General features: G+C 52.2%; 13 protein-coding genes across 13 annotated transcripts; 8 read left to right on the top strand and 5 right to left on the bottom strand.

Annotated features, from left to right (window-relative positions):
- Positions 1 to 1,762: 1,762 nt before the first annotated feature.
- On the bottom strand, positions 1,763 to 3,611 carry BU25DRAFT_204726 (MFS transporter-like protein). The gene has a single exon (XM_033701133.1). It carries the CDS (start codon positions 3,444 to 3,446, stop codon positions 1,896 to 1,898), a length of 1,551 nt encoding a protein of 516 aa, XP_033556911.1. The 5' UTR covers positions 3,447 to 3,611; the 3' UTR covers positions 1,763 to 1,895.
- Positions 3,612 to 8,149: 4,538 nt separating this feature from the next.
- BU25DRAFT_401948 (sulfate permease) lies at positions 8,150 to 10,784 on the top strand (the record flags this gene model as incomplete). The annotated part of the gene is made up of 2 exons (XM_033705027.1): positions 8,150 to 8,426; positions 8,475 to 10,784. 2 exons carry the CDS (start codon positions 8,150 to 8,152, stop codon positions 10,658 to 10,660), a joined length of 2,463 nt encoding a protein of 820 aa, XP_033556910.1. The 3' UTR covers positions 10,661 to 10,784.
- A 2,081-nt stretch (positions 10,785 to 12,865) lies between these two features.
- On the top strand, positions 12,866 to 13,639 carry BU25DRAFT_204696 (uncharacterized protein). The gene is made up of 2 exons (XM_033701132.1): positions 12,866 to 12,914; positions 12,962 to 13,639. The coding sequence occupies exon 2, from the start codon at positions 13,101 to 13,103 to the stop codon at positions 13,533 to 13,535; it is 435 nt and encodes a 144-aa protein (XP_033556909.1). The 5' UTR covers positions 12,866 to 12,914; positions 12,962 to 13,100; the 3' UTR covers positions 13,536 to 13,639.
- BU25DRAFT_204694 (uncharacterized protein) lies at positions 13,640 to 14,093 on the bottom strand. The gene has a single exon (XM_033701131.1). It carries the CDS (start codon positions 14,056 to 14,058, stop codon positions 13,744 to 13,746), a length of 315 nt encoding a protein of 104 aa, XP_033556908.1. The 5' UTR covers positions 14,059 to 14,093; the 3' UTR covers positions 13,640 to 13,743.
- Positions 14,094 to 14,239: 146 nt separating this feature from the next.
- On the top strand, positions 14,240 to 15,705 carry BU25DRAFT_414962 (YjeF domain-containing protein). Its single transcript, XM_033707419.1, has 3 exons — positions 14,240 to 14,404; positions 14,458 to 14,555; positions 14,615 to 15,705. Exons 1-3 carry the CDS (start codon positions 14,326 to 14,328, stop codon positions 15,413 to 15,415), a joined length of 978 nt encoding a protein of 325 aa, XP_033556907.1. The 5' UTR covers positions 14,240 to 14,325; the 3' UTR covers positions 15,416 to 15,705.
- BU25DRAFT_414961 (uncharacterized protein) lies at positions 15,701 to 17,495 on the bottom strand. Its single transcript, XM_033707418.1, has 2 exons — positions 16,014 to 17,495; positions 15,701 to 15,964 (listed from the first exon to the last, which is right to left on the bottom strand). The coding sequence occupies exons 1-2, from the start codon at positions 17,132 to 17,134 to the stop codon at positions 15,751 to 15,753; spliced, it is 1,335 nt and encodes a 444-aa protein (XP_033556906.1). The 5' UTR covers positions 17,135 to 17,495; the 3' UTR covers positions 15,701 to 15,750.
- Positions 17,496 to 17,666: 171 nt separating this feature from the next.
- BU25DRAFT_351646 (PWI domain-containing protein) lies at positions 17,667 to 18,114 on the top strand (the record flags this gene model as incomplete). Its single annotated transcript, XM_033703366.1, has 2 exons — positions 17,667 to 17,861; positions 17,911 to 18,114. The coding sequence occupies 2 exons, from the start codon at positions 17,667 to 17,669 to the stop codon at positions 18,112 to 18,114; spliced, it is 399 nt and encodes a 132-aa protein (XP_033556905.1).
- On the top strand, positions 18,100 to 19,287 carry BU25DRAFT_204581 (uncharacterized protein). Its single transcript, XM_033701129.1, has one exon. The coding sequence runs from the start codon at positions 18,369 to 18,371 to the stop codon at positions 19,059 to 19,061; it is 693 nt and encodes a 230-aa protein (XP_033556904.1). The 5' UTR covers positions 18,100 to 18,368; the 3' UTR covers positions 19,062 to 19,287.
- BU25DRAFT_494801 (uncharacterized protein) lies at positions 19,062 to 20,950 on the bottom strand. The gene is made up of 3 exons (XM_033711804.1): positions 20,351 to 20,950; positions 19,624 to 20,297; positions 19,062 to 19,570 (listed from the first exon to the last, which is right to left on the bottom strand). Exons 1-3 carry the CDS (start codon positions 20,812 to 20,814, stop codon positions 19,515 to 19,517), a joined length of 1,194 nt encoding a protein of 397 aa, XP_033556903.1. The 5' UTR covers positions 20,815 to 20,950; the 3' UTR covers positions 19,062 to 19,514.
- Positions 20,951 to 21,134: 184 nt separating this feature from the next.
- BU25DRAFT_401934 (uncharacterized protein) lies at positions 21,135 to 22,271 on the bottom strand. Its single transcript, XM_033705026.1, has 2 exons — positions 21,879 to 22,271; positions 21,135 to 21,826 (listed from the first exon to the last, which is right to left on the bottom strand). The coding sequence occupies exons 1-2, from the start codon at positions 21,954 to 21,956 to the stop codon at positions 21,407 to 21,409; spliced, it is 498 nt and encodes a 165-aa protein (XP_033556902.1). The 5' UTR covers positions 21,957 to 22,271; the 3' UTR covers positions 21,135 to 21,406.
- Positions 22,272 to 22,437: 166 nt separating this feature from the next.
- On the top strand, positions 22,438 to 23,257 carry BU25DRAFT_204562 (uncharacterized protein). The gene has a single exon (XM_033701128.1). The coding sequence runs from the start codon at positions 22,533 to 22,535 to the stop codon at positions 23,016 to 23,018; it is 486 nt and encodes a 161-aa protein (XP_033556901.1). The 5' UTR covers positions 22,438 to 22,532; the 3' UTR covers positions 23,019 to 23,257.
- Positions 22,857 to 24,372, top strand: BU25DRAFT_204623 (uncharacterized protein). Its single transcript, XM_033701130.1, has 3 exons — positions 22,857 to 23,338; positions 23,574 to 23,815; positions 23,865 to 24,372. The coding sequence occupies exons 1-3, from the start codon at positions 23,064 to 23,066 to the stop codon at positions 23,993 to 23,995; spliced, it is 648 nt and encodes a 215-aa protein (XP_033556900.1). The 5' UTR covers positions 22,857 to 23,063; the 3' UTR covers positions 23,996 to 24,372.
- A 376-nt stretch (positions 24,373 to 24,748) lies between these two features.
- BU25DRAFT_462576 (uncharacterized protein) lies at positions 24,749 to 26,855 on the top strand (the record flags this gene model as incomplete). The annotated part of the gene is made up of 5 exons (XM_033710533.1): positions 24,749 to 24,902; positions 24,958 to 25,053; positions 25,139 to 25,541; positions 25,598 to 26,163; positions 26,215 to 26,855. The coding sequence occupies 5 exons, from the start codon at positions 24,749 to 24,751 to the stop codon at positions 26,853 to 26,855; spliced, it is 1,860 nt and encodes a 619-aa protein (XP_033556899.1).
- Positions 26,856 to 27,025: the final 170 nt, after the last annotated feature.

Here is a 27,025-nt window from a genome sequence, read left to right as displayed (position 1 = left end):
CCGGTTACCGACCGTGTACTGGTAGACACTATTGCTTATTTCGTGTGGAAGAGGGAGGAATGGCGAGCTTCGCTGGTTCCATAGCGTGCTGAGCCTGTTGTTAGTATGTAGCTGCAGAGTGGTAGATCTGAGGAAACACTTACACTGATTCATTGGAGGGAACTCCCATCTCCATTTAATTCAGATTTTTCGTAAGGTGAATAAACTGCAGGTGATGTAGCCACAATACAAATATGTCCAGAAACTAAGAGTGTTATAAGAAAGCTGAAAGAATGTGCCGCCGTTTTAAAATCCTGTTGCGTAGGGAAAAAAAGAGGAGATAACTCTTCCTAATTTTGCAGGATACCGTGGCATACAGTCAGCCTATGCGACGAGTTTGGGTGCAGACAAAACTTACGATACAACTTGCGTGGACAACCTTGGGATGGCCCAGGTTATGTGTAGGTCACTGATGGAAGGCGTTAATAAGAGTGTGTGAGAGGGAACAAGTGTGCAGTGTCGATATGATACCGAGAACTCGTTGGTGAAGCCTCCGTGTAGTTCAGAAAATTGTGTATTACAAGTGCCATAAGCAGTAGTCTACCAAAGCATAGGCCTACACGTCTGCCATTCTCTCCACAATCTGGTTTGCAAGGTCAGTCGTCAGTCGAAGTGCATCGCTGACTTTCGAGCCTAGAGTATATATATGTGGACGCCAAGAACTGTCTCCATATCGCAGAGGGAACCTTGGAAGTTTGTAAGCCTTGGTAATCTTAGAAACCATGAATGAAAGTTTGCACGAGTCTCATAGGCGGACGAATAGACAGGGCACCACAATATTCCGCCTATGCAACAACGCCTTGTTAAAGATGTGTTAAAGATGTGCTGAAGACGTCCTGGCTACGTTTGCAGAGCCGAGATTGGTGATAGTCGCGCGCGACCTCTTCTGCATCGTCCGCACCATTCGCGCCCCACAACACCAGACGCGACTGCCCTTCAAGGGCTTGCCCTATCACGAGGTCTCGTGATATCGCAACCGGCACTATCCTTGCTCATCACACCTTTTGAGGAAAGTGTCACGTGTCGCAACCTTGCTACAGGCAATCGGACCGGATCGACAGCGACGACCCCGTATTCTCGCTGTGACTCTCTTACCACTCTCTCCAAAGAGAACCAATACCAAGAGTCTGACGTTGAAACCATATCTACCAGTCAATATGCCTCAAGCCTCCAATAATACCTTGTCTATCTCCAGCTCCGGCTTCTGGTAACGGTGGCTACACCACGACAAGTTCTGGTGTCAACAGTTCGGTGGATTAGTCTACTCATTCAAGTGCCCGTCCCTCATTGATGCTTTGCACAGAGTAATCACTATTGCTCCCGCGATTATGGCGCCGGTGCTTCGAGTCCCAACTCTTACCCCTAGTCCAACACCGATGGGTCCTACTACTACAGCAATCCCAGTGTAAGTGATGCTGCATGACCTTGGACGGACCTTCGCTGAGTGTTGTGTACAGGGACCGACTTACTACAACTTGGGTGATGGATATTCAGAATACACTTCCAGCAAATAGATGTCGCCAGTGCATCGTTCAAAGACTCTGTTGCACTACTGGATGAACGATGCAAGTACGAGGCTGGTCGAAGCATACCGTTTGTGTATCCTCACGAGATTTGGTTGATGGTGTTCTATTGTTCATTACTTCGTGTAAATTCCCTGATTGGTTCCGTCGTAATTCATCTTTTGGCCGAGAAGTTAGCCTGGCCATTGCGGAGACCATACTTCCTTGCGCATACAATACGCCCGTCATTTCTGTAAATGAAGTTACTATCTCCAGCGCTTTAGCTCCTTGCCAAATCTCTCAGACCGTGCTCGTCAGTCTTGACGTTGATATGGCACCCACTCTGTCCACCGCTTATATCCTGTTCTGGGCTCGTCCAAAGTTTTTGCTCTTTCTGCTCTCGTTGCTGAGAACGCTGTCGCCATCGCTGTCGCTCAGCAGGCCATTCCATGCCTCGTCGTCCACGCTATTTAGATCATCTTCTCTTGCAGCAGGTTTGTTATCGACCTTCACTGTTGAGAAAAGCACCCATAATCCCAGATCGTAGATAATCCTGCAAGTGCCAGTGCCAAGGAAGGCAACCCAGAACACGTCATTGCCAGACAGAAGACCAGTGATTGAGGGCCCGACACTCATTGCTAGAGTTCTGACCATACTCGTAATGCCCATGGCGCCTGTGCGCTCTTCAGGTTTCACAACAGCTGCAATAAATGCCGTTCGTGGGGCTTGGTCCATGCTGTTGAGCGCAGCTCTGAAAAGAAGAATGCCAATAGTTGGGCCGACAGTCTTCGGCATTGGGATGAAGGCGCTTGCAATCGAAGAAGGGAGATGAGTAAACACCATTGTATTGATGAGTCCAATCTTCTTCGCGAGTGGACCGGCAAAGATGGCACTGACAGCGCATAGGAACTGTGAAGCGGAGGTGATGTCGCCCAGTGTTGCCTTCGAAACGTGGAACTTTTGTTCGACGTAGTAGTTTATGAGTGAGTATGGTGTCATGCCATCTGCGAGAGAGTCGATAGCCAGGAGGATCCAGAGCTTGTACATGATGGAGCGAGTCGTCTTTGAGATCTGGCTGAAGTAGCTCTGCTTCTTCTTGGGCGGAACTCTGATGTCTGTGCGTCTCGCTGCATGGCCCTCTTCGTGATCGAAACCGTCGGTAGTGCTTGGTGTCATAGCTTCCAGCAGGACTTCCTCTTCCTCCCCATCGTTGCCTCCTCGTCCGCGCTCTTGCATCTCTGCGCGTCTCTCGCCAGCTGCCTCACACCGCTCACTCAGACCCAGACAAAGAATGCTTCCAATCATTCCGAAGGCTGCGTAGGCCCAGAATAGCGCGTGGTAGACCTTAACGACGTCATGCCTCTTTTCTAAAGCATGTACAACTCTTCCTGCAAGTTCGGCACCTACGGCCCCTGCCATTGTGGTAAATGTGACATACCATGCCAAAACATCGCTTCTAGTCTTCTCGTTTGTTAGTCCACTCAAGATGCTCTCTTCGACTGCTCGAAAGGGACCGCAGTCTGCACCAGTGACACTAATGATTCCAAAGACAGCTGCGATCAACAGGATCCAGAAATTCTCCGATAACGCAAAAACTACACCGGAAAAGGCCATCATGATGCTGCCACCAAACAGTATCCTTCGCCGGCCCAGTTTGTCCGCGACGAGAGTCAACAGTAATGACAGAAGCACATCGCCAAGCAACGTCAGTGTCATGAACACTCCAATCCGGGAATCCGGAAACTTGAGCGAGGCAAAGAACAAGGCGAGGATCAGCGACGGTATTCCAGACGTGAACATGCGCAGAGAGCGCAGTGTGATGATAATGTATGCATCTCGTCCAGTTGCTCGTAGCGAGGTAATACCGAGGAAGCCTGCAACGCTCGATAAAATTGGTATGACCATGACGCGATTGCCACTCCTTGGGAGGGACCTGCTGACGACCGACGATGGAGAAGCGCTTCTGCTTGTTACAGACAGAAACGTACTCGGGGTCGAAGATGGAAGATGAGGAAAGAGGTAAAAGAAGAGAAGAGGTGGGTGAATTTAATCTAATAGGCTGAACATCACCTGCCGTCTAACCTGCATGAGCCACGTTAAATCCGCGTGCGAACCCTCGGGATTAACGCCCAGCCGCAGAACGCTTCCTGAGTCACCCATCCTGCGGTCAGCACACACTGTGGCGTTTTTTTGCTGTGGTTGGAAGAACCACCAAGCGGAAAGATGCCGATGTCTGGTCGCGTGCTTTTCGCGCTGCCAACCCCGCAATGTCACGGTTCACGGACCTGACGTCAGACTTGAGGCTACACACAAACAGCACACTACTATGGTATCTGGCGTAAGTAGTGTAGGTGGGTCTGCAGAGCAGGGATATTCGGCAGTATTTTTCAGTTGAATTGAGCTCAGCTTTGTCATACTTTACATACAAATCTCAGTACTTTGTGTGACTGCCTTTAGCGTCAATTACTGCCTGGCAGCAATCCTTCATAGTACCTATGGTCTCTCTAAGGTCCTCAGAGGTATTTGAGTCCCAGGCCTTCTGTACGATACCCCTGAGTTGATCATAGGTAGGCTGCCTTCCAGCAGGCAGGTCAGGATAGTAGGCCTCTATATAATCCTTCATCATGTTCCAAATTACCTCAATCGGGTTGAGATCTGGTGAGAACGGGGGCCAGTAGATAGGTGCTATACCTTGCTCTTGGAGCTCATTAAGGGTGTATCGTGCTGCGTAACCTGGCGCCCCATCCTGCATAAATTGAAGGTGGGGATTAAGGGTTAACCAGCCATGAACAAGTGGTACTATCCTCTCACAGTACCTCTTCTTGTTAATAGTCTTTCACTCCTTTTCCCAGGAGAGGTGAGGCCATTTTATTTCACGGGAAAAACAGCCCTAGAACATCCACCCACGCCTTCTTGGCACCTTATCTATCACACGGGTAGGATCAAGCTCCTCTCCAGACTTCTCTGTTACCCATCTTCTACAATGCCTCCCTCCAGTTATCCAGGTCTTGTCACTCCACAAGATAATTCACCACTATCAAGGCTCCCAGTTGACATGCTGCTCAGCCGACTCAAGGCAAATCTTCATGGTATCATCGATAAGAGGTGGCTTAGCAAGGGCAACTCGGTATTGAAATATGATCTCAATTGATTGTGTTTTTCCGTGTTTGTCTTAGAAACCTGGGTCGGAGACCACCCACACAAGCTATTTACCCTAGTTCCAATCAGAACAATAAACAACCCAAATGCTCCTACCCTATATCACCGGAGAGCCACTTCCATCCAACACTCGGTGTGTATACCCTCTGCTTTGTAATGCCTACGTATTACATGCTGTGACACTCCCCATGCCTCAAAAGGGCCATGTGCAAGTCGAAAGTAGCTCATCTAACGCGTAGATTGTGAGGATCAAACATATGTGGGCATTTGTGAGCGTTTGTGGGCGACCGCTGCGCCTCTTAGGTGTGACCTGATCGCTAGCAATTGCATAGTCAACCTGTCTCTCTGTAATGCCTAACAGGTTAGCAATAAACCCGTATGTATGGTCAGCAAGATGCAGAGTCTGTACCTGGAGATGCTCATCTTGGGATAAATATCGGTGGTGAGGTAGCCTTGATGGGTGCGTTGATGATTGAGGAGACATTGTGATGATGACGTGTAAATGGAGTAGTGGACAGTTCAGCATTGTATATTATTAACAAGACTACGTGAGATTTGATGTAATTCTGTCACTAGGGAGTGTCCGCGTCGTCTGCCGAGCACCCCTGCTGTGCTGGACCCACTTACACTACCGCTCTTACACATACAGATCAACGCAAAGAACATCAATCATGCGCTTTCAGAGTCAATTAGGTGTTTGAGTGTCATTTAGCCTGGACATCACACTGTGTTGTGTTGCTGACGCACGACAAGTATTATCCCCTGATACAGCATTGAGATCAGATCGTCACCTTACATAGTGGCGAGCGAGTCAATAGTCTCTTCAATGGTGACGATCGCCTTCCCAGCAAGGCTTATATTGTGTCCATCTCCAGTTCGATGAGTCCAACTATACTGTCGACATTGGTCAGAACTCAACTGCGATAGCATCGCAAAGCGATCATTTAGACGATCTGATCGAATCAGGAGCCGAGCGCCATGGACTGCTTTCGATTAGGCTCACTGTCGATGTGACTTGTGATTAACCATCATTCTCGAGAGAGTCATGCCTTTTGTCTGTAGTAATTTCTTGACAGACGAAGTTCCGAGCGTAACAAGTTCCTCGAGTCCAGATGGGCTGTAGAAATAAAGAATTGAAGATCATCGCGACATCGGCAAAGGGTTTCTGTTGCCCTGGCTCTTGCGAGCTGTCGCCAACGGAAACAGGAGGTGCCGTGTTCGCCAGTCCTGCTAGGATGGTCTCTCTGTGATACTCTTTCTACGAGCCACATACATCCCTTCTACACACTCAAGAGAGTTAGCAGTAAGAAGTCTGCAGTACCGCACTACAACGCATCAGAACGGACATTGTTGGGCAGGAGTTTGTTGCCTACAGGCTATCGACTTGTACCTGGAAGCCATCTGTGCGTTTAGAGCATCATTACGCTACCCCATGTGACGTGGATATCGTATTGCTGCTTGAACTATGGTCGGGTATATCGATTGTACGAGAGCAAGCCAGCTAAGTGATCACAGATCTGGCTCGATCAATTCCCGCACGAATCAGCCTTCGATGCGCCCTTCGATTTCAAATGGCAGTGTGACTATTGAGCGACCTAAAGGCCTTGTCCCAGCAAGTCACACGCAAGACTGTCCCAAGAGTCTGGTAACTATCAAAAGTTTTGTCGGAGCAGTCTTACCCATGCCCAATCCTTGCATCCAACAGCGCTGCCATCTAGAAAAATAGTCTTCCGTATCTTCACTGCACCACACCAGGTCTTCGGAACATGCATGAAGCGCGGAGTGGATGCTGATCTGGCCGAGGTGGCTTTTCAGGCTTGAGTGATCCGACGATCAAATGCAGTGCAGGTGACGAGGAAAGGGTCTTCGTATCCATAGATGCAGATGGGCCATGCATGCTGCAAGAAGACCCTGGTCAGACCCTGTCAATCATTTCGGTCCATCGGTCCCTAAGGTTGGACGTATGCATCGTGTTACGCAAAGTGTTTGTCCTAAGCTACCAGTGTGTACTCATGGTAGTGTACATCCAACTGATCCACGTACACCTCATGGCTTCGAGCGGTGGAAAATCTCCAATTGTGATCGTGCGATGTCAGCCTCAACAACCAAGCCCAACATTATTGAATCTCCGTGTTACGGAGCGCACATGTAGTTGATGCATCCCACAGACCTATTGCGGAAAGGTAGTGTTTCTTTCAGCAGGCAGCTGCCGCACCAATCAGAAAACGTCTTACCAAAAACACAAATACGATGCACATGGGTGTACCGAAGCTTAATCCAACCCGCGACCTTCCCGCTCCGCTCTCAGCTTCGTACCCTCTTATTGTCGTCGAGATCCTCTTCTAAAAGCGGTCCAGAAGAAGATGCTGCAGATGGAGCCCCGTTGGAGCCCCACGTCGCTCCACTAGATTCCGGAACGTTCCTGGAGTGACGCAGATGCCCCATAATGGGCTTCAACACAAGGATAGCCTTTTTAAGATATCCGCGATCAACAATGACTACGTAGTAATTATGCAGAGTGGTGTATTGCCAGAAAATCTGAAGGATGCGATTACAACGAATGATTATCGACAGCCAAAACCCTTCAGGTGCCACCGCCGAGAGATGAACATGGCATCTGCACCAGGGCAATTCGACATCCTCGCCTGTGAGCACGCCATTGAGACCCGCCGAGCCTTCTAACATCATTGGCCGCCAATCGCGTGCGGTTAGCGACCATCAGATCTTTTAATGCGCTATCCCTGTCGCCCTAACCGAGTTTCTCTACGAACTCGAGGCTTTCTGTCATCGACTTAATTCCGACCGCGGCAGATAGCATCAGTACCACACTCATGTTTGGGGCACTGGGTGGCCGACAATGTCCACAATATTATGTCACCTGTCAAGTTCTGACCTTGGTGTGTCTCGCTTTAAGGTGGTGCGGGGAGATGTTTCTTGCATTCGTCCCTCGCCGCCTCACCACCAGACATATTACGCGTCTGCGTGCACCTCAGGCTAGAAACCGCCATACGTCAACTTCGTCGTTCTCGATCTACGTATGCGACAAGCTCCTGTCACGCAATAAGCCGCCACGTTAAGCAATTTTGAGGCGTTCTCCAAGCCTTTTGCTTTTCCACTTCCAGACCGTACCGCATCGGAGGTACCTCGAATTTGCATCTCGCAATTCGATCCCACGGGCCTAGTCGCTGGGCAATCTCCCGCTATTCGCTGTACGTGGGCTTCCCGCACGGAACCTCTGCACGCCCAACCGCCTGGTCGCCTTCGATACATAAGTTCTAAGCCCTGGCAAGCTTTCTTTGGTAGCTTGACAAGTCTTGTCCAGTTTTATTTTCTTGTCCCCATTCTGGAAGGGCAAGTAAGCACGTGGTAGCCTACCAGTGTTGAATCATCTTGTCCCATAGCCATCTGGCTTCATCGCCTCGTCCCCTGACGGACAGACTTCATACAACATGGCGAACAAGATTGGCAACGGCCTTGCCAAGGTCCTCGGTATTGACCTCCATTACCGCAATGAGACTGGCTCGGACCGAGTAACTCGAGGGGAGAGTGTTTTCACTGTTGGCTCCGCTCACACGTACGTTGAGGAAGAACCTACTGCTGGCGAATGGATTCGCGAAGTTATCCCCTCCGGACGGGAGTTCGGCGAGTACTGCTACAGTCTCTTCCCCTTCGTCCACTGGATCGGCCGATACAACCTGCAATGGTTCATTGGCGATCTCATTGCTGGTAAGTTCTCTTCAGGATGCCCTACGGCAAGTCGCTAACATGATTCAGGTGTCACTGTTGGTGCAGTCGTCGTTCCCCAGGGTATGGCTTACGCCAAGCTCGCTCAGCTTCCCGTCGAGTTCGGGTTGTACTCTTCCTTCATGGGAGTACTCATCTACTGGTTTTTCGCTACTTCCAAGGACATCACCATCGGTCCTGTTGCAGTTCTGTCGACCGTCACCGGCAACGTTGTCTTAAAAGCTGAAGCTACAGGAGTCGATGCTTCCCGCGATGTCATTGCGTCCTCGTTGGCCATTATTGCTGGCGCAATCGTGCTCTTCTTCGGTTTGGCACGTTTGGGCTGGATTGTTGAGGTTATTTCCCTTCCCGCCATTTCGGCCTTCATGACTGGTTCGGCCATCAGCATTGCTGCTGGACAGGTACCAACCATGATGGGAATCACCACTGTCAAGACACGCGAGGAGACGTACAAAGTGATCATTAGCACTCTCAAGCATTTGGGAGACACGAACCTCAACGCCTCCTTCGGTCTTACCTCGCTCTTCCTCTTGTACTTCATTCGCTGGTTGTGTGGCTTCCTCGCAAAGAAGTTTCCCAACAGGGCCAAGCTGTTCTTCTTTATCAACACCTTGCGAACAGTCTTCATCATCCTTCTCTACGTTTTGATCAGCTACCTCGTCAACCGTCATCACAGAAAGAAGCCGCTCATATCGACACTTGGTAGTGTTCCTCGAGGCTTCCAGCACGCTCGCGTTCCTCATATCACCATTCCCATCATCAAATCTTTCGTATCGGAACTCCCATCGACCGTTATCGTCCTCCTCATCGAACACATCTCCATCTCTAAGTCGTTCGGTCGTGTCAACAACTACACCATCAACCCTTCGCAAGAGCTAGTCGCGATTGGTGTTAGCAACTGCCTCGGTCCATTCCTTGGTGCTTACCCTGCTACTGGATCGTTCTCGCGTACTGCCATCAAGTCAAAGGCCGGTGTGCGCACCCCCTTCGCCGGTGTCATCACAGCTATTGTTGTGCTGCTTGCTATTTACGCTCTCCCGGCTATGTTCTGGTACATTCCCAACGCCACACTTGCCGCCGTCATTATCCACGCTGTGGGTGACTTGATCCTGCCGCCCAACACTGTCTACCAGTTCTGGAGGATCTCCCCTATTGAGGTTCCCATCTTCTTTGCTGGTGTCTTCGTGACAATCTTCTCCAGCATTGAGAATGGTATCTACACCACTGTCTGCGTTTCCTTCGCCCTATGGGCTTTCCGCGCCTTCAAGGCGAGGGGCCGCTTCCTTGGCCGGGCAAAGATTCATTCTGTCATCGGAGACCACCTACTCGACCCAACAAATGAGGACAAGCAAGAGCGCAAGAAGAGCCCAACGGAAGGCGAAGACTCTGTTCGCAGCATTTTCCTCCCTATCGATCACCACGATGGCTCCAACCCGCAGATTCAGCTCGAGGATCCTTACCCAGGTATCTTCCTCTACAGATTCAGTGAAGGCTTCAACTACCCCAATGCCAACCACTACCTTGACGACCTTATCGAGACCATCTTCAAGAAGACACGCCGCACAAACCCAGCGTCGTACGCAAGACTCGGCGACCGTCCATGGAACGACCCCGGCCCACGACGCGGCAAAGAGACCAACGTAGCCGATGATCGCCCAACGCTCAAGGCTATCATCCTTGACTTCTCATCCGTCAACAACGTCGACCTTACATCAATCCAAAACCTGATCGACGTCCGCAACCAGCTTGACAAGTACGCCGCACCAGACACAGTAGACTGGCACTTCTGCAATATCAACAACAGATGGACCAAGCGCGCCCTCGCCGCCGCAGGCTTCGGATACTACACACCTGAGCCCGACGCGAGCGGCGTCCACCGCTGGAAACCTGTATTCTCTGTCGCGGAAATCGGTGGCTCACAATCTGCTGCCGCCGCAGCTGAAGCGAAGGAGAACCGTCATGCGCAACGCGCACTGTCGCAAGTACGCACCAATGATATTGAGGCTGCACATGAGAGCGCTGAGTCGAGCGACACTGGGTCATTGAACAAGCAGCTTGAATTTAGCAAGGCGTATGGCGGTGCCGAGGGTAATATCACAGGCGCGACCGCTGGCAGGATCGCAGTAGTGCAGGGCTTGAACAGGCCGCTGTTCCACGTCGATGTTACTGCGGCGCTTAACAGTGCATTGGCAAATGCGCAGAGGAAGAGCCATTAGTATTGTGTTGTAATATTGGGGGCGTTTAGGTGTTGAGGGTTCTTCCAGGATGGAATGATTTGCAGATACGCATGGCTTGCGAGTACATTATTCCCATAGATGTTGTTGTTTATCAACTTTTTGCAGGGTCGATTTGACCCAATGTTTCCCAGAATATTGGCTTCTTCTACCTTCAGTGATGATTTATCGGCGGCAGGCACTCTTTTCATTACAATCAAAGTCTTTTCCCAATGCCACTGTAACCGTGATCTCCAAATCAGGTCTATCAGTGAGAACAACCGATACAACTCACGCTTGATATACCTTGTCTTCAACCCAATGCCGTAGCGTGAAGAGCATTAGCGTTCCAGCTTCGAGATTCGTGAGGCCACGTAGATTGACGAGCAAAAGATGCAAACTGAGGTTGGGATCTGCCGTGTTCGCGAAGATGGAAGTAGGGGCTTCCAGGGAGATGGTTCGCAGGGTGGCGCTCAACTCGTTACGACTCTTCATGAGGCTGTATACATTATTCGCTTTGCCTCGCAGCGTGTGAATCGGCATTTCCATGTTGATAGTCTCCGAGTAGATTTGTCGGCAGATGAAAGGAAGGATTAGAAGTCTGATCACCTTTGCCTGTACTGTGCAGAATAGAAAGCGCTTGCTAGCCTTGAGAACTGAAATTCTCTCGTGGATGACCGAGTCCTCATAGATCTGATTGCGCAGTTCAGCAGGTAGGTGAAGTAGAGGTGATTGTATTTGGATGCGGATGGTGCTGGATTGAAATTTCAGAATGAAGCAGTTGAGAAGATCTTACAACTTACATTTGGCTGGTATGATAAGCAATCATCTTGTCCGAGGAGCTTGGGTGTCTGCTTCGGCGTGGAATCGTGATTAATATTGGTGGTGTTTTTCTTAAGATATGGTGGAATATCTTATTTGTGACGCTCAGTGGAGGTAGGCTTTGAGTGTGCGAGGAGGCAGTCCCGGAACAGCAGTGAAACGATAGCACTTGCTGGTGATTGATTATAGCAACATTCGATCGACGTTTGCCTTGTCGCTACGACAAATGTATCCCGTCAGATGATACAATAGCTACTATAGGTTGCTTCTCTCCGTAGTTTCTGTGAAGCTTCGTTGTGCTGTATCGGCAACTCATCAAAGATACAAGAAGAACCAAGAATTGGGGCTCAAGCATGGCCGCTGCTATTACTCAGTAGACCAGATATGTGAGCCTCATCAACATTCTGAGATGCTCCTAACCTCGAACTCGACAAGCTATCTTTTTGTGCGCCCCGAATCAAAGATAAGCTCGAGTGCCGCTTTGAGTGCTTCTTTTCCCATCGCCGGAACACCATCATAAAAAGCGACAGTCAGCTTCTTCAGGCCTTGCAACATGCTCAAGGTCAACAGACTCTCCCAGAGACCATCTGGGATGACCCATGGTGCCGACGTGGTGTATCCGATCTACTGTCCCACCTTATAGATCTCCACCATCTTGATATGTTGCAAGTCCGGACTTAGAAGATTGCGGGCACGTTGCCAGGCCTTGGTAGGCTGGAGGCCCATTATGTTCTGCGAAAGGTGCAGCCAGCCGGTCTCCGAATGCAGCTGGCGGCTGGTGTAGTGGAGCGCCGCGTAATCAGGATATTCGATGCACTGAGGGGAGATCTGCGTGTTGGTTCTTCTTGGTGAGATTCAAAGTCTGTAACCGGTGAGCGCGTATTTGTAGATTTTATCGGTGCTTGAAAAAATGTGCAGACCGTTCTGACCTTGGTACAGTTATGCTTACAGTAGGTACGTACCGTGGTTCATGAGGGCGGACAGCCTTGTGAGTGGCCATTCGCCACGTTGTTGCCCTGCAGCGCATGTACCAGACTGTCAATTATGTCAACCAAGATAGAAACAGCCACTTAGAAGCCTTCATCCTTATATAACGTAAGTCGGTCGCAGCACTAGGGTCAAACTCGCAAATGAATTTGCTTGGGGTGATGACAACGCGCGACGAAGTGCGAAGGGGTGACTTTTTTGGCTTTTGAGGGGTGCGAACCTGACTATAGAAGTGTAGTAGAGAATGCTATGGTGATGTGCACCAACGCAAATTGCGCAGTTGACGTCGCACTCACCTTCACCTTAACAACTAAAGTTCGAAGAGCGCGCCTGGCATGTAAAGGCACACGTCGCCCCAACTCTTCGACAACGCGCTCGTCATACTTTGCACTTCGTCAAGCTGCTCATGACCTGGATCCACGTCAGCCAAAATGGATCACGACTTGATGTGCGTTCGCTCCTTCCTCACGTACGCGTGACCTAACGCTCCTGCAGTACTTGCAACAATCAGGCTCACTCACCCCTCTTACGTCTCCCTGCCGAAGTCCGCAACAGGATCTAAGAGGATAGCCTGGGTGGCCGTGAGATCGACGGCGGATATTGGTCAACAGCTGATGCGAGGCGAAAGTTGTCTATGCAGCTCAAGATGATCGCAGCTTTACACTACACCTGTCGCCAGATCCAGTCCGAGACACGGTTCATGCACTTCGCGCTCAACACCTTCAGCAGTCATCTCTACGACTTCCTTCCGCTGACAGAGCTGATACGCTGTTCTGCACACGAGCACATGAAAGAGGTGCGGCTGCATATGACGGGGTACCAATTCGATTTATGGATGAAGCCGATCATGGGTACTACTGTTTTTCAGGACATTGGAGATACGCTACGTGTGCTAAAAAGTTTGAAGAAGCTCGAGCGAATCACGATTCTATTATTTGATGATGTTACGGACGAGGATAGAGAGCAGCAGGCTTTGATCAAGGCCAAGCATGAATTCGAGCAGGACCGCATAACTTCGCAGGATGTCAAGATCGTAGTCGAGAGGGCCTTGGACGATGATGTGAACTAAGAGAAAGGTTTCAAGTATAGACTACAATAGAACTGGGAGAGGGACTTGCCTGTAGAACCATGACTGAACATGGCAAGAAGCAGCTCCTAGGTTCTAAGGGATTTTCTTCAGCTCACCGCCGGCATGACTTTCACACTCACTTTCACCTCAGGCTCTGGAGCAATCAGCCCTAGCGCCAACAGCGGCTTCTTTCTCGCTCACTGATCCATCACCCTCTCCCACTCTCTACTCCGCACACGATCCAGAAGTCCGTCAAATAGGATGGACGAAGTTCAGAACCCCGTGTAGGCGCTCGAGTAAAACGACAAACATGCATCTGACTCTTATAGTACTCATCATAACCAACAAAGCTCACCTCTACTGCGCCTGCCCGCCGAACTGCGCAATCAGATCTACGAACGGTGGTCGCAACGTCACGGTGTGGGGGAATCTGCACGTCGTGTGTGCACACAGCCTGTAAAAATCGAAGAGATAATGCAACAAGTAAAGCAAAAACATTGCGTCCCCCTGCTTCTAGTCTCATGATTTCGACGTTTGGGAACGTGCATCAGGTCGTTGTTATCGCAAGCAAGATGTCAGCGGCGCGTCGCGTCTGCTTCCCCACATTTACCCGCCTTGCAGCTCCGATCATCATGGTGACCTCATCTTCCAACCCCGTTTCTCAAGCAAAACCGCAACTTCGCAGCGATGCTCCGTCCACACAACTCCAAGTTTCAAAAGTCTTTTTCAGCACCTTTGGATTGATACCCCAGCTTTTTCAACCTTCTATTCAGGCTTAGCAATTCGAACAATGGCGTCCGTAGCAAGGAAAGACCTTCTCAAGAAGGTGTACAACATGGTCCCGCCCATGCTTGAGAGCTTCCACAAGGGTAAGTTTCACGTTGGAATCACCCATCGAATTAATGCTAACCTAATTCTCCAGGCCAGCTCGGTCGTGTGGGTGTCATCGGTGGCAGCGAGGACTACACGGGCGCACCGTACTTCTCCGCCATGGCATCTGCAAAGCTCGGCTGCGATATGGTACTTCCCTTCTCCTAACTCCCACTTCTTGACCAACAATAAGCTAACATATGTCCCAGTCCCACGTCATCTGCGAGCCTGGCGCAGCCGCCGTCATCAAGACTTACTCGCCCAACCTGATGGTGCACCCTATCATGCGACAGGAGAAGAACGTCGCGCAGTCCGAGAGCGCCGACAGCGTCTCCACCGAAGTCGTCAGCATGCTTTCTCGCCTGCACGTCATCGTCATCGGCCCCGGCCTCGGTCGCGACAAGCTGATGCAGGACACATGCGCGAAGGTCATCGAGGAGGCGAGGAAGCAGGGTATTCCATTTGTGCTGGACGCTGATGGTCTGTTCCTTGCTCAGACGCGCCCGGAACTTGTCGAGGGCTACAAGGAGTGCATTCTCACACCCAATGTTGTCGAGTTTGGACGTCTGGCGAAGGCTAAAGGCGTCGATGTCAATGAGGGTGACCCGGCTGAGCTTTGCTCCAAGTTGTCTAAGGCCTTCGGCGGTGTTACGATCATTCAGAAGGGCTCCAAGGACTACATCTCCAACGGCGAGCACACACTTGTCTCCGAGGGCGAGGGTGGCCTGAAGCGCTCCGGTGGTCAGGGTGACACCCTCACAGGAAGCTTGGCAACACTGTTGGCATACCGCAAGGCGTATCACGACAAGATTTGGGATCACGACAACAGTCTGGGGAGGAGCGAGACTCTGGCCCTGGCCGCCTACGGTGGTAGCTGCATCACAAGGGAGTGCTCAAGACTGGCATATAAGGAGAAGGGTCGTTCGCTGCAGGCCAGTGATCTGACAGAGCACGTCCACACTGCTTTCCTTAACGTCATCGGCGAGAGGAAGGAGACACCACAGTTGTAGGTAAAAGAGATTCGACGAGTTGACTGTAACATCATGAACACGGATGAGGATGAGGATGCTCAGAAAGCAGAACATGGGCGCTGTACACATGCATAGCAACGACGAAATGAACTATTTACGCACTAATCACTGTCTTGACAAAGTCATCCTCAAAAGTGCCAATTCATCCTCAAAAGTGCCAATGTCAAGGTCATATTGTGAGCGTACTTGGCGTAACTTATCACGCAGCAGCTGGAGCTGGTAAAGCAGGGTCAAAGAGATATGCATAAGCTTCGAAGTAGGGTTTGCTTATTAGGTAAGGGTATGAATGACGGTGTCTCAGTGTACAGCCACAGCTACAATGTGATTTTGGCCAACATGCCATCCACCAATGGCTTGATATCTGTGCCCTTCGCCTTCTCTTGCTGAAGTGCCGCCACGAGCGGCTTCGTCTCCTTCGGCGCCGTGACCATCAGAAGTCGTTGTTTGCCTTTGCCACCAACAGCCAACTTGCTGCGCCACACATCTCGCTTTCGTGGTTTGGTCGACTTGGTAGAAGCTGGAGGTGGGCTGGAGGTGGTCAGTAATGCTACGAATCGGGTTGAGACGCCATGCTTACGGAGCTTCTTTCTCGGGTTCAGGAGCCAGTTCAGGCCGTGGCTCTGGTTCGGGTGCAGGTGGTTCTGCCTCAGCTGCTGGTTCTTCGGGCCCAGCGGACCGCTGGACTACCTCCGGTTGCTCCTCTGGTTGAGCCTCAGGTGCGGGCTCGGGGGCTGCTTCAGGTGCAGGTTCAGGCGCAGGATCAGGCGGAGGTTCAAGTATAGGTTCAAGTGTAGGTTCTGGTTCTGGTTCGACGACTTCGACTGCTGGCTCTGGGGGTTCTTTGGGTGCCGACTCGGATGCTGCCTCAGGTTCAGGTTCTGGATCTGGCTCGGCTGAACGCTGCACCACTTCCGGTTGCTCCTCCTCTGATTTAGGCTCAGCATACATGTCTATCAGGTTAATGATGGGATCGGATTCACCTTCAGCCTGGAGGCCTTCAGCAGGCTCTGTTTCGGGTTCCGCCGCTGGTTCAGGCTCAGGCTCAGCAGCGGACTCTTCCGCTGGCGGCTCTGGAGCTAATTCTTCGGGCTCAACAGATCGTTGGACGACTGGAGCTTCTTCATGCGCCGGTTCCGGCTCAGCCGGGAGGTCCTCAGCTGGTTTTTCCGCTGGTGGCTCCTCTGCAGGTGGCTCTTCAGTGGCGGGCTCCTCAGCAGATGGTTCTTCAGCTGGCAGCTTCTCGGTGGGCGGCTCCTCAACAGGCGGTTCTTCAGCAGGAGGCTCGGGTTCGGGTTCTGCAACCTTCTCTTCAACAGGAGGTTCTTCGGCAGGTGCCAGGTCAGGAGCTGCTTCCTCTGCAGGTGGCTCTTCGGCAGGTGGCTCTGGTGCAGGTGCTTCCTCTGCTGGAGGTTCTTTGGCGGGCGGTTCTTCTGCAGCAGGTTCAGGTTCAGCAACCTTCTCCTCAACAGGCAGATCCTCTGCTGGAGGTTCCTCAGCCGCAGGCTCTGGAGCAGGTAGTTCTTCAGCCGGTGGATCCGCTGCTGGCTCTTTGGCTGCTGGCTCTTTGGCTGCTGGCTCTTTTGCTGCTGGCTCCTTGGCGGAAACTTCCTCTGCAGGTGGTTCTGTGGCAGATTGAGGCTGTTCTTCTTCGGCAGGAGTCTCTTCCGGCACAGCAGCGGGGGGGTCAGCGTCTGCCATGATGTTGATTAAGGAAGATGCTCGCCGAAAGAAGGCCTCAATGAGTGATAAGATCGTAATAATAAAGAATGGCTGCAATGGATGCGGTGGCTAGAAGAGTGACGGAGTGGCAATGGAGTGCGGCAGGGGATCTGAGAATTGCCATCCCATCTTGGTTATTTACTGCATCGCGTGGCTGCGAAAGAAGTCATGACCTAGTGTTAGCAGGACCTACCCTTGACAGGCAGTTAAACTGGGCATGTTTGGAAAGTGCAGCTCGTCGACGTTAGCAATACTGTGTCAGTGACAGACAACGTGCCCTGATCATACACAGGCTTGGAGGCATTCACCAGAATTCCATGCATATCGCAGCGTGTTAGTGTTTCGATTGCAAGTGAGTGAGTTCAAGATCGACGCGAGCGGAGGTCGTACTTCCCTCCGCAAATGCCAAGCCAAGACTGCATCATCGCTCGAGCTCGTGCTCTCGACTTCTCGGCACCTCAACTTTCCTCGACCTTTACCGAAACTACTAAGCCCTTGCTCTGCAGCAGTAATGGCGCTCAGTATCGACCAGAAGCGCTTGAAGGCTACGAAGTTCCCTCCGGAGTTCGATCGTAAGGTTGACATCGAGAAAGTCAACATTGATTTGATGAAGAAGTGGATTGCGCAGAAGATCACGGATATTCTGGGCGACGAAGACGACATTGTCGTCGAGACATGCTACAATCTAGTCGAACAGAATCAGTTCGTGCGTACATCTACGCTTCCAATGGCCTCACATTTACTAACATTGGGAGCCCAAAATTAAAGAGATTCAGATACAGCTCACCGGCTTCCTCAACAAAGACACCCCAGCATTCTGCAAGGAGCTATGGGACCTGATGCTCAGTGCACAGGATAGCCCTATGGGTGTGCCAAAGGAGATGCTCGAGGCGAAGAAGCTTGAATTGCAGCAAGAGCAGGTAAGGCTACACGATATGCCGTACAGAGGTGATAGCTGACACATTTGTAGCTTTCGAAAGCTGCCGCCGAGTCCCGCCGTAAAGAGCAGACAGACCAAGATGACATTGTGAACATGTTCCGCGACACCGAACGCTCAGATCGAGGAGATCGAGGCCGCGGTCGTGGAGGACGTGGAGGAGGATTTCGTGGAGATCGTGGCGGTTACCGTGGTGATCGAGGAGGTAGAGGAGGCCGAGACTCTGATCGTCGACCACCGCGTCGAGACTCACGATCACCGCCTCCGTAAGTGGAAATGCTCGGTACTGAAGGACACACACTGACAGAATGCAGAAGACGCAGGTCTCCACCTCGCCGCGAGCGTGACATCTATGTCCCAAGTGGTGGCCGTGGTCGAGGACGAGATCGCCGCGATAGTTCACGCGAGCGTCGCTCACCCTCAGACAGCCGTTCCAGGTCTCCACCACCTCGTAGGGCCCGTCGCTCGCCCTCGTCAAGCCGCTCGCGCACACCCCCACGGCGCCGAAGACGCTCGCCTTCAAGTGATCGCTCAAGGTCTCCACCACGCCGATCGAGACGTTCTTCTCCGCGACGCAAGCGACGAGATGGCGGTCGAGACAAGTCGTGGTCTCCAAGCAACGACAGCAGGAGGCTACCTAGGTATCAATCACGATCTGCTTCCCCTCAAGAGAAAGCAAGCTCACCAGTACCCAGGCTGTCAAGGTCACGATCCCGCACGCCGCCGCGCCGCCGCCGCCGCGCAAGATCAAGCAGTTCACGGTCTGTAAGCCCCGCAAGACGACGCAGACGATCCTCTTCAGATGTTGGTTCAGGGTCACCGGCTGATATCAAGAAACGCAAACGTTCTCCTAGCTCGAGCAAATCGAGATCGATATCTCGCAGTCGAACCAGTCGCAATCAAAAACGCGCCACGCGGTCACCCTCAGGCTCGCCTCCACCACGCAGAGAACGGAGCTTAGAAGACTAGGTCGGTATACCATTTCATCATTAAGACTTTGAGAGCAACCCAAGGCACACATGTAAAGCGCCGAGATGCGATTTGGCGCCCGTAGAGCTGACATTCTCCATTATCCGCGCAATGTTTCAACCATCCAACCATATCCCCCATGTGCGCCTCAAATTACTAGACCTGCTCAATACGCGCTTGTACCATAGTTCGTCTATACCAAGTCATCCAGAGTCTTCATAGACCCTCTCGTGTAGCTCGTGGATATCTTCATGGACCTGACTCTTGTGATGAAGGAACCCGCTGACTCCTGAGCACGGGTGCCGGGCGCTTGGAATGCTGCATCATCGCCGTAAGCAGCGCCGTTCGCAGCGGTGTATGTGAGCCGCTCCGACCCTCGAAACTATTTTCGCTGTCGGTTGCTTGTTCAAAAGGCCCTGTGATCGTTTGTGTGCTTAACACATAACTAGTGCTTCAGCCTTTGCGCCTCTTGCACTGAGCAGCTACCACGCTGATATCGTCAAGCTTGCCTGCACATTGTTAGCATGTATATCTGAAGAGTTTCGCGCCAGTCAACACATACCTCCTTCAATACTCAGCCCCTCATCAATAGCCTTCTCCATGTACGGACTCTCAGCGAACGGATCTTCAGCAATCTCCCTTGCCGCATTCACCAGCCTCTGCGCAACATACCGCATCCCATCCGCATAACTCTGCTCCTGATCGTCTTTCCCCTCTTCTCCTACTTCCTTTCCTTCTGCCTCCCTCACACCCTCGCTCCTCCACTTCTCCATGCTCTCGCACACATTCGTGACAACCTCGTGCTCCCACAGATTATCCACCACCCCATCCGTCATCGCGAGCACAACGTCGTCCTCGAGGATCTCGATCGTGTCGAGTACTGCGTTGTCGTTCGGTGTGTCTGGCGAGTTTGTGCCCAACTGTCGTGGACAATCGAACCAGTGCCATTGCTCTTCGGTGCGGAATATTACTTCGCGGCTGCTGGGGCGGATGATGAGGATCTGGCCGTCGCCGATTTGCGTCACATAGAGCAGTGGCTGATCGTTGGAGTTTGCGCTGAGAAGGGCGCCGCAGGCGGTTGTTGTGCCGTGCCATTCGTTGGGTTTTGAGGTCGCAATTTTGGTCTTCTCGAAGGCGGTTTGGAGGTACGTGATGGGTGACGGTGGGGAGGTGGGCGAGAAGGGGGCGGATTCGACTTCGAGAGACCAGAAGTGCAGGATTAGCCGTGACCATAGCCTGCAATCTCATGTTAGCATAGAGCATTAGGAATGTTTTGCGAGGAAGCTCACGCGGCATGTCCTCGTTTCCGAGTAGCCCATGCTCCTACTCCATCGTTTGCGCCAACAAAGTAGTCGCTGACTAGAACTGCGTCGTCGCCATTTGTAACCCCTCTTATCATCTCTCCATTGACTTTCGGTCGCCGGTCTCTGCTCTTATGGTGCGTGCTCAGCGGCTCCGAGAAACTGGTCGAAGGCCGTGAGAGGAATGGCGGAGGAAACGGTCGACTGGGCCGCTTTGCAAATAGTGCATATCCCGCTTCGAAGTAGAAGGGCGACTTTGGAGTAGGCGGCGGTGCGTCATCGGGAACGGGAGTGGTTGTGCCGAGGTGTGGGTTTTGCGGTTGGTGAGCGTAGCATCGTGTCTGCTGTATTATGGAGGGATATCTCCGAATATGTGCTATACATGGTGGAGGGCGACTGGCCCGCGGGAGGTGGAGAATGGGACTACGCAGGCGGAAGAGAAGTGCGGGCATGCCAGCGACCGTAATGGTTGTGTATGGGACGAGGCGTCCGGTATTGAGGGTTATAAGCGCATGGAGGCACGGTTCGTTCAACTTTGGCAAGAAGTTCGACTTCGAATCATTCAAGGTAGGAGCACGTCAGGTTATCTGGGTCGGGTCGGTTGCCGAATTCATGGATCGTTGAGAAGCGCGGATAGGGCTGAGCCTCACTAAGCCCAGACAGGGTAGCATGACGTCTAGTTTCTTTCGGTGTTGTGAAATGGTCGTGAATCCGAGCAGGGTTGTTTGTGTGATGTATTGAGAAGTTGAGAGTAGAAACCGGACTTCAGCCTGCAACTTTGAAGCCCTCATCTCAAGTTAATTGTGATTGACGTCTAGGATCTACGATAGACGAACCGCTAAGTCCTTTCAAGATTGCTTGTCTCCTTGCTGCAGGTGCCAGACACTCGATGTGCATGTGGCAGCCCAGTCCGCGGAGAGAATGTTGAATCAACCCTCCTTGACATCTCCATAACACCTCCTCCCATGTGGTATCCTAAGCAAACGCCAAGCAATGCAGATTCGTTCTTGACTTCCTCCAGGCTCCTCCCTCTTCATGCCTTCTTCATGCTCTCGTCTTGAGGAACTTGTCCAAGTCGTCTGTCGTCGCTACACCAAGAACAAACTTGCGGCTCGCATCTGTAACAACTGCGAACTCCTGCTTCCCGCTTCCGTCCACTCCACCCTTGAAGAACTCCTCTAGCTCCTCGAGCGGCGTCTCCATGTCAATGACCTTGTACCGCCTCCCACGCCGCTGGAACTTGTGCATCGCTGCCTCGACCGGGTCGTTCTCGCTGACTTTGCGCTCCTTGAGCAAATCCTGTAGGCGTGGGATGCTAATGTAGCCGAGCAAGGCGCGGTTCTCTTGCGAAACAACGGTCAGGTGCGTGTAGTCGCGCTCGAGACCACTCATGAGCGCCCAAGAAACAGGGTCGGTAGGCTTGACGGAGAGAGCAGGTGGTGGGTCGAGGTCTTCTACCGTTGCCTGTCATATATCATTAGTACTTGATCTGATCAGTATTTAGAGTGCTGCATACTCCACGGTATTTGTTCGCCCACAGCGCCTTGTATTCAGCACTCTGTTCGCCATTTGTGGTAGGTGTCTGTGTCGCCATGTTTGTGAGTGGTGGGAACCTTGCTGGCGCAATCTTGAGAAATGTCTTGACGATCTGCACTTCCCCGCACTAGTATAGAAGCACGAGTCAGCGGTGAACGCTTGCAGCTTCGTGTAAGATCTAAGTGGTCTTGAGGTGTGTTTTACAGTTTACAAGCTGATTGGTGTTTTAGTGTACGGGTTGTGGCCATGCATGGAGGCGTCCTTGTGAGCAGCCGGAGAAGTCGTGGGTGCTTGGGATGAGATCAAGATACCTCTAGCTGCAACCAGGCCCTTGGGTGCGACGGTAACGTAGTTGCTCTATGAGGGTTTTTACAGTATTTGAATTTCTATCTACTCCTGACAGCCTTTAGCAATAATCTGAAAATAGAACGATTGCTATGAAGCTCGAGAAGTTACACATGAGTGCCGGTCGACTTTGCGACGAGGCGCACGTGATGGAGCCGCCATTAGTAGCGACCCGTGGACCAGCAGACCATTTCGATCGTGCAGAGCCGCCACCTCTGAACACCATCTTCGACATGGCTGCCAGCGTCAGCAAGATACCGAACCCACTCGCGATACCGAACACACCGATATGACCTGCGCCATACACGTTTGGCGAACAACTACGAGGGCGCCCTCCGGAACAACACGATCTACCCGCTGTACGGCAGCCCCTCGGTCGACTGATGACTTCGAAACCTCCAACCATCCTCGCAACACGCACAAATCTTCAGGGCCTCTGGCTATGTTCAGAGCACTTTCTGTGTCTTGCGCCGTATTTGTACACGATGCAGCGATCTGCTCGAGTCGTCAACGCCGTCCGGAACTTGGTTCAACAGACACCCAGAGACTCCAACTGTTAGTCAGCTTTTCTACCAACAACATCCGGCGCAGCGTTCCAACTAGATGCACACGACGTTACGACCGTCACCGGAATACATGTTGTAAAAGTGAGCAGTATCGCGAGACCTTAGACCTCTGCTTCCAGGTTCTTGATCTACAACACGTAAAGAGCTATCATTATGAAGGCAATCTTATCTGGAGACTGACACATCAAACCAGCAACATGGCAGGCTAGCAAAATCGTGAAGACGAGCTAAGCAGCCAGGAAGACGCAGCGAAGATGCAGACACTAACCAAGAGCCATACCCTGGTGTATCGTAGCTTATCGATAGCAAGATGCAGCGGAGAGTCTCCGCCACAGAGCCGCCGCAAAGACATTGGTGTACCTTGCGGCATTCTCGCTCGAACCCAACCGGATCAACCTATCTGCCCTGAACAACTCCCACATGTGACCACTTCGGTTAAACTGCTCCATTCGAAGCTGCGATGCGCTTTGTCCAGCAGCCCAGGAGCGGAGCGGGTGACCTTCTCCCAGCCTCTGAAGTTTTTTTTTGAGTAAGTCTTGTTGGGGCCTTGAATGAAGATGCAGAAGCTTTTCAGATGAGTCGGGGAAGCCTTGGTCTCGGTTTCTGCGGAAGCGCCATGTAGGCCGTGATCTGTACGCATAGCTGCCTGGATCGCAAAAGGCACGCACAGTGCTCAAAAGGTGGGCTATGGTTGTAGCAATGCACTTCCGAAAGTGCTACACCGTAAAGTATCATCCTCTTCAGATACTCATAACATGCGGCAGGTTTCCTCGACTTGCTCAGTCCTGCACTGCCGTGCTCAGAGGTAGTATTTCGCAACGCCTTCTACAGCTGGCCACTTCTATTGTTCGCTTTATCCATGGCCATTCCTCATCTGCCGGCTTTTCTAGAGCCTCTCGAGAGTCTCCTGAGTGCGAGCGTAGTAGTGATCGTTGGGAGAGCGAGGTCAGTGACGGTGCTGAGGAAATGCGCGCCACGGCTCCAAGCCTCTCATTCGTAGAGTACAGTAAGTGCGTATACCATTTTCCAGTCCAGCGAGCTGACAACATGTCTAGTAGCTGAAATTGCAATGGGTCGTTACAGCCCTCACATTAACAGGCCCTTGTGTCCCACGAGCTTCAGTCCATGCTTGTGTCGTGGTTCAACTTCGCTGTTCACGACCTCTTTGCGAGCAAAAGCTGTGTAGCTAAGTGCGAAGAATGAGTGTACAAGCACCAGCTAATGGTAGAGCAGTTGGGCGTCCTGGATGTGTGACATGTCGCCGATACTACTTGCTGCGACGAATCGCGCTCTTACCTGGAAGGCGCAGCTTAGCTCATTGGCGGCTTGTCTGTAAGAGCCGAGCAGCCGCTTCATCAACGCTTCCATCAAATCTCATCAACAAAGGAGGAGTCGAAGGTCATCACAGCATCAGGAGTTGAGGATAGTCGTCGCATTCTGTTCGCTTTACCTAGTACCTTCGTGGGATCCTCTGCGCTACGTATCGAGGGGCGACTCCTGTACTCCAGCGCACGGCCCTTTCAACGCATCGCGCCAAACCTTGGAAGGCACCAACAAATTACGATACAGCATTACGATTACGACGTTCAGCAGCTGCAACGGCTTCAAACTCAAGACGGTGATTCTGGTGTAGCCAGTGAAGCACCTCGAATTTTTTCGGTGAAAGTAGGGGCAGCATTGCGGTCAAACTAGGGCGCGTTACGTTTCACGTGACAATAGCCTGTTGAAAGTTACGTCCCGAAGCTTCGCTCTTCGCAATCCCCACTCCACCACGACACGGCCCAACCACCCTCACCACCGCGCGTCATCAACACACGTCGCCACCCATCAACTACGCGGTACACCTATCGCGTCCGACACGTCGCCAGCTTTAATCGCTGCTTGCCATCCACCTTACGCGTCAATAGCAGACCGTGCAACCGTAAGCCAGACACGAACCATGGCGGACGAGGCGACAGCACCCATTGCAACAGAGCCCACGACCTCCACCAAGATCACAACGCGTCCCGCAGATGCCGCAGCTGAGCCTGCTGTCGCCGAGGCGAAGCCCTCTGAGGGGGACGCCGTCATCGCTACCGAGGGCGTCGCTGAAGGTAAGAGACACTGCGCGTAGCTTACACGGGGCGTGCTAACGCGACGACGTATCAGTTCCAGAAAATGTGAAGACCGAGGAGAATACCATTGCAAAGGAAGAGGCCACCGCCGACGCGAAGGCCGACACAGCCGCAGCAAGCAATGACATAGGTACGTGAAAACTCCACTTTACCGCGGTCGAAAACCGTGTCAGCAGCCCCACTGGATACCGAATTGGCACTAACGACCGTCCCAGATGCCGCATCTGCTGCTGAGCCCGCTGCTGAGCCTGCTGCTGATGCCTCCGCGACCAACGGGACCACAACCACCCCAGCTAAGAAGACGAACAATGGCAAGCGCAAGTCTGGGGCTGGCGTTCCTGAGCATAAGACCAAGAAGACACCCGCCAAGGGGAAGAAGAAGGCGCCTGAGCTCCGTCTCGATGCTCAGCCAGGAGACATGTACATGGTCGCTATGCGAGGATACCAGCCATGGCCAGTCATCGTTTGTGACGAAGAAATGCTTCCCGAGTCTCTCCTGAGCAAGCGACCAGTCAGCGCGAAGCGTATCGATGGTACATACCGTGAAGACTTCCTTGAGGGTGGAAAGAACGCGAAAGACCGCAGGTATCCTATCATGTTCCTCGGTACCAACGAGTTGTGAGTTTTGTTTTCATTGTATCCATGGATGTTTTATCTGCTGACGTGTCTCACAGCGCATGGCAAGTCAACACTGAGCTCTTGCCGTTCGATGTTGAGGATGTAAAGAAGGATGTCGAGTCCGGCAACTCAGCAAAGAAGAACAAGGCACTATGGTCAGCATATGAGATTGCCGCAGAAGGCCACGACCTGGCATACTTTAAGGGCATGCTCGCAAGCCACGAGGCAGCCCTGCAAGAGGACGCTGAGGCGCGCGAAGCCAAGGAGTTAGAGAAGAAGGAGAAGAAAGAAAAGGCCGCTAAGCGAAAGAGCACAGCTGCAGCCGACTCCGACGATGTGGAGATGGAAGACGCTGGCGACGACGCAGCACCTTCAGCGAAGAAGGCGAAGGCAACCAAGAAGCGCAAGAAGGAAGATGACAGCGACGGCGGCGAGCCTGCGGCTAAGACACCAAAGACGACCAAGCTGAAGCTCAACAACAAGACCCCTAAGGAGGGTTCTGCTGCGAAGCCCAAGAAGGAGACGAAGTCTAAGAAAAAGGGAGCCGAGGAAGCCGCGCCTGCTGAGCCCGAGGAGCCGCCAATGTCTGCAGAAGACCGTCTTATCAAGCGCGAGAAGCAGAGTAAGTACAGCGAACATTTCGCCTTTACGAGCGGTTGCTAATCAAGCTTAGTTCTCTATCTTCGACACAGGCTGCAAAAGGGCTTCCTCTCGAGAGATCAGGCCCCCAAGGACGAGGACATGGCCAACATGGCTGATTATTTGAAGCAGCTCGAAGCACACGAGGATCTTGAGGCTGAGGTAATCAAGAGGACTAAGGTCCACAAGGTCCTCAAGGCCATCATCAAGCTGGACAACATCCCTCAGGAAGAGCGGCACAACTTCAAGCAACGCTCCACCGAGCTGCTGAACAAGTGGGGGGGCGCTCTGGCTTCTGCTGATGGAGAGTCTGCTGAGAAGACCACACCCGCCGCCACCAACGGTGTCAAGGCTGACGACGAGAAGTCCGAGTCCGCAAAGGCCGAGACACCAGTGGTCGAGAAGAAGGATGAGGCCAAGGACGAGACTAAGGAGGATGCTAAGGAGGAGACCAGGCCTGAGCCCACAGAACAGAAGATTGAGGAAGCACCAAAGGCTGACGCACCAGCCGAGCCAGCTGTTGCAGAGCCTGCCGACCAGGATGGCGATGTCTCGATGGCTGATGTCGAAGCTACGAAGGAGGCACCCGCGATTGTCGATGCACCGAATCCAGAGAGCGTTAATGATGCGACCACTGAGTCGAAGGCAGAGACCGCGGCAGCGACCACTTCTTGAGTCACTCCTGTCTCCTTGGGGACCTCGGATGTAGGCAAGTGGATAAGTCTACAATGAGTGCTGACGTTACGCTCCGAGAATGTCGATGCAAGGCGTATGGTTGGGCGTCAAAACTGTGATGCGGTGGAGGTACTGATTTAACAACAAGTGACGGTCTTTCAAGCCCAAGG

Source organism: Macroventuria anomochaeta (assembly GCF_010093625.1).
Source record: "Macroventuria anomochaeta strain CBS 525.71 unplaced genomic scaffold BU25scaffold_42, whole genome shotgun sequence".
Lineage (NCBI taxonomy): Eukaryota > Fungi > Ascomycota > Dothideomycetes > Pleosporales > Didymellaceae > Macroventuria > Macroventuria anomochaeta.
The sequence above is the reverse complement of the archived record's forward strand: the minus strand, read 5'-3'. Positions and strand labels throughout refer to the sequence as shown.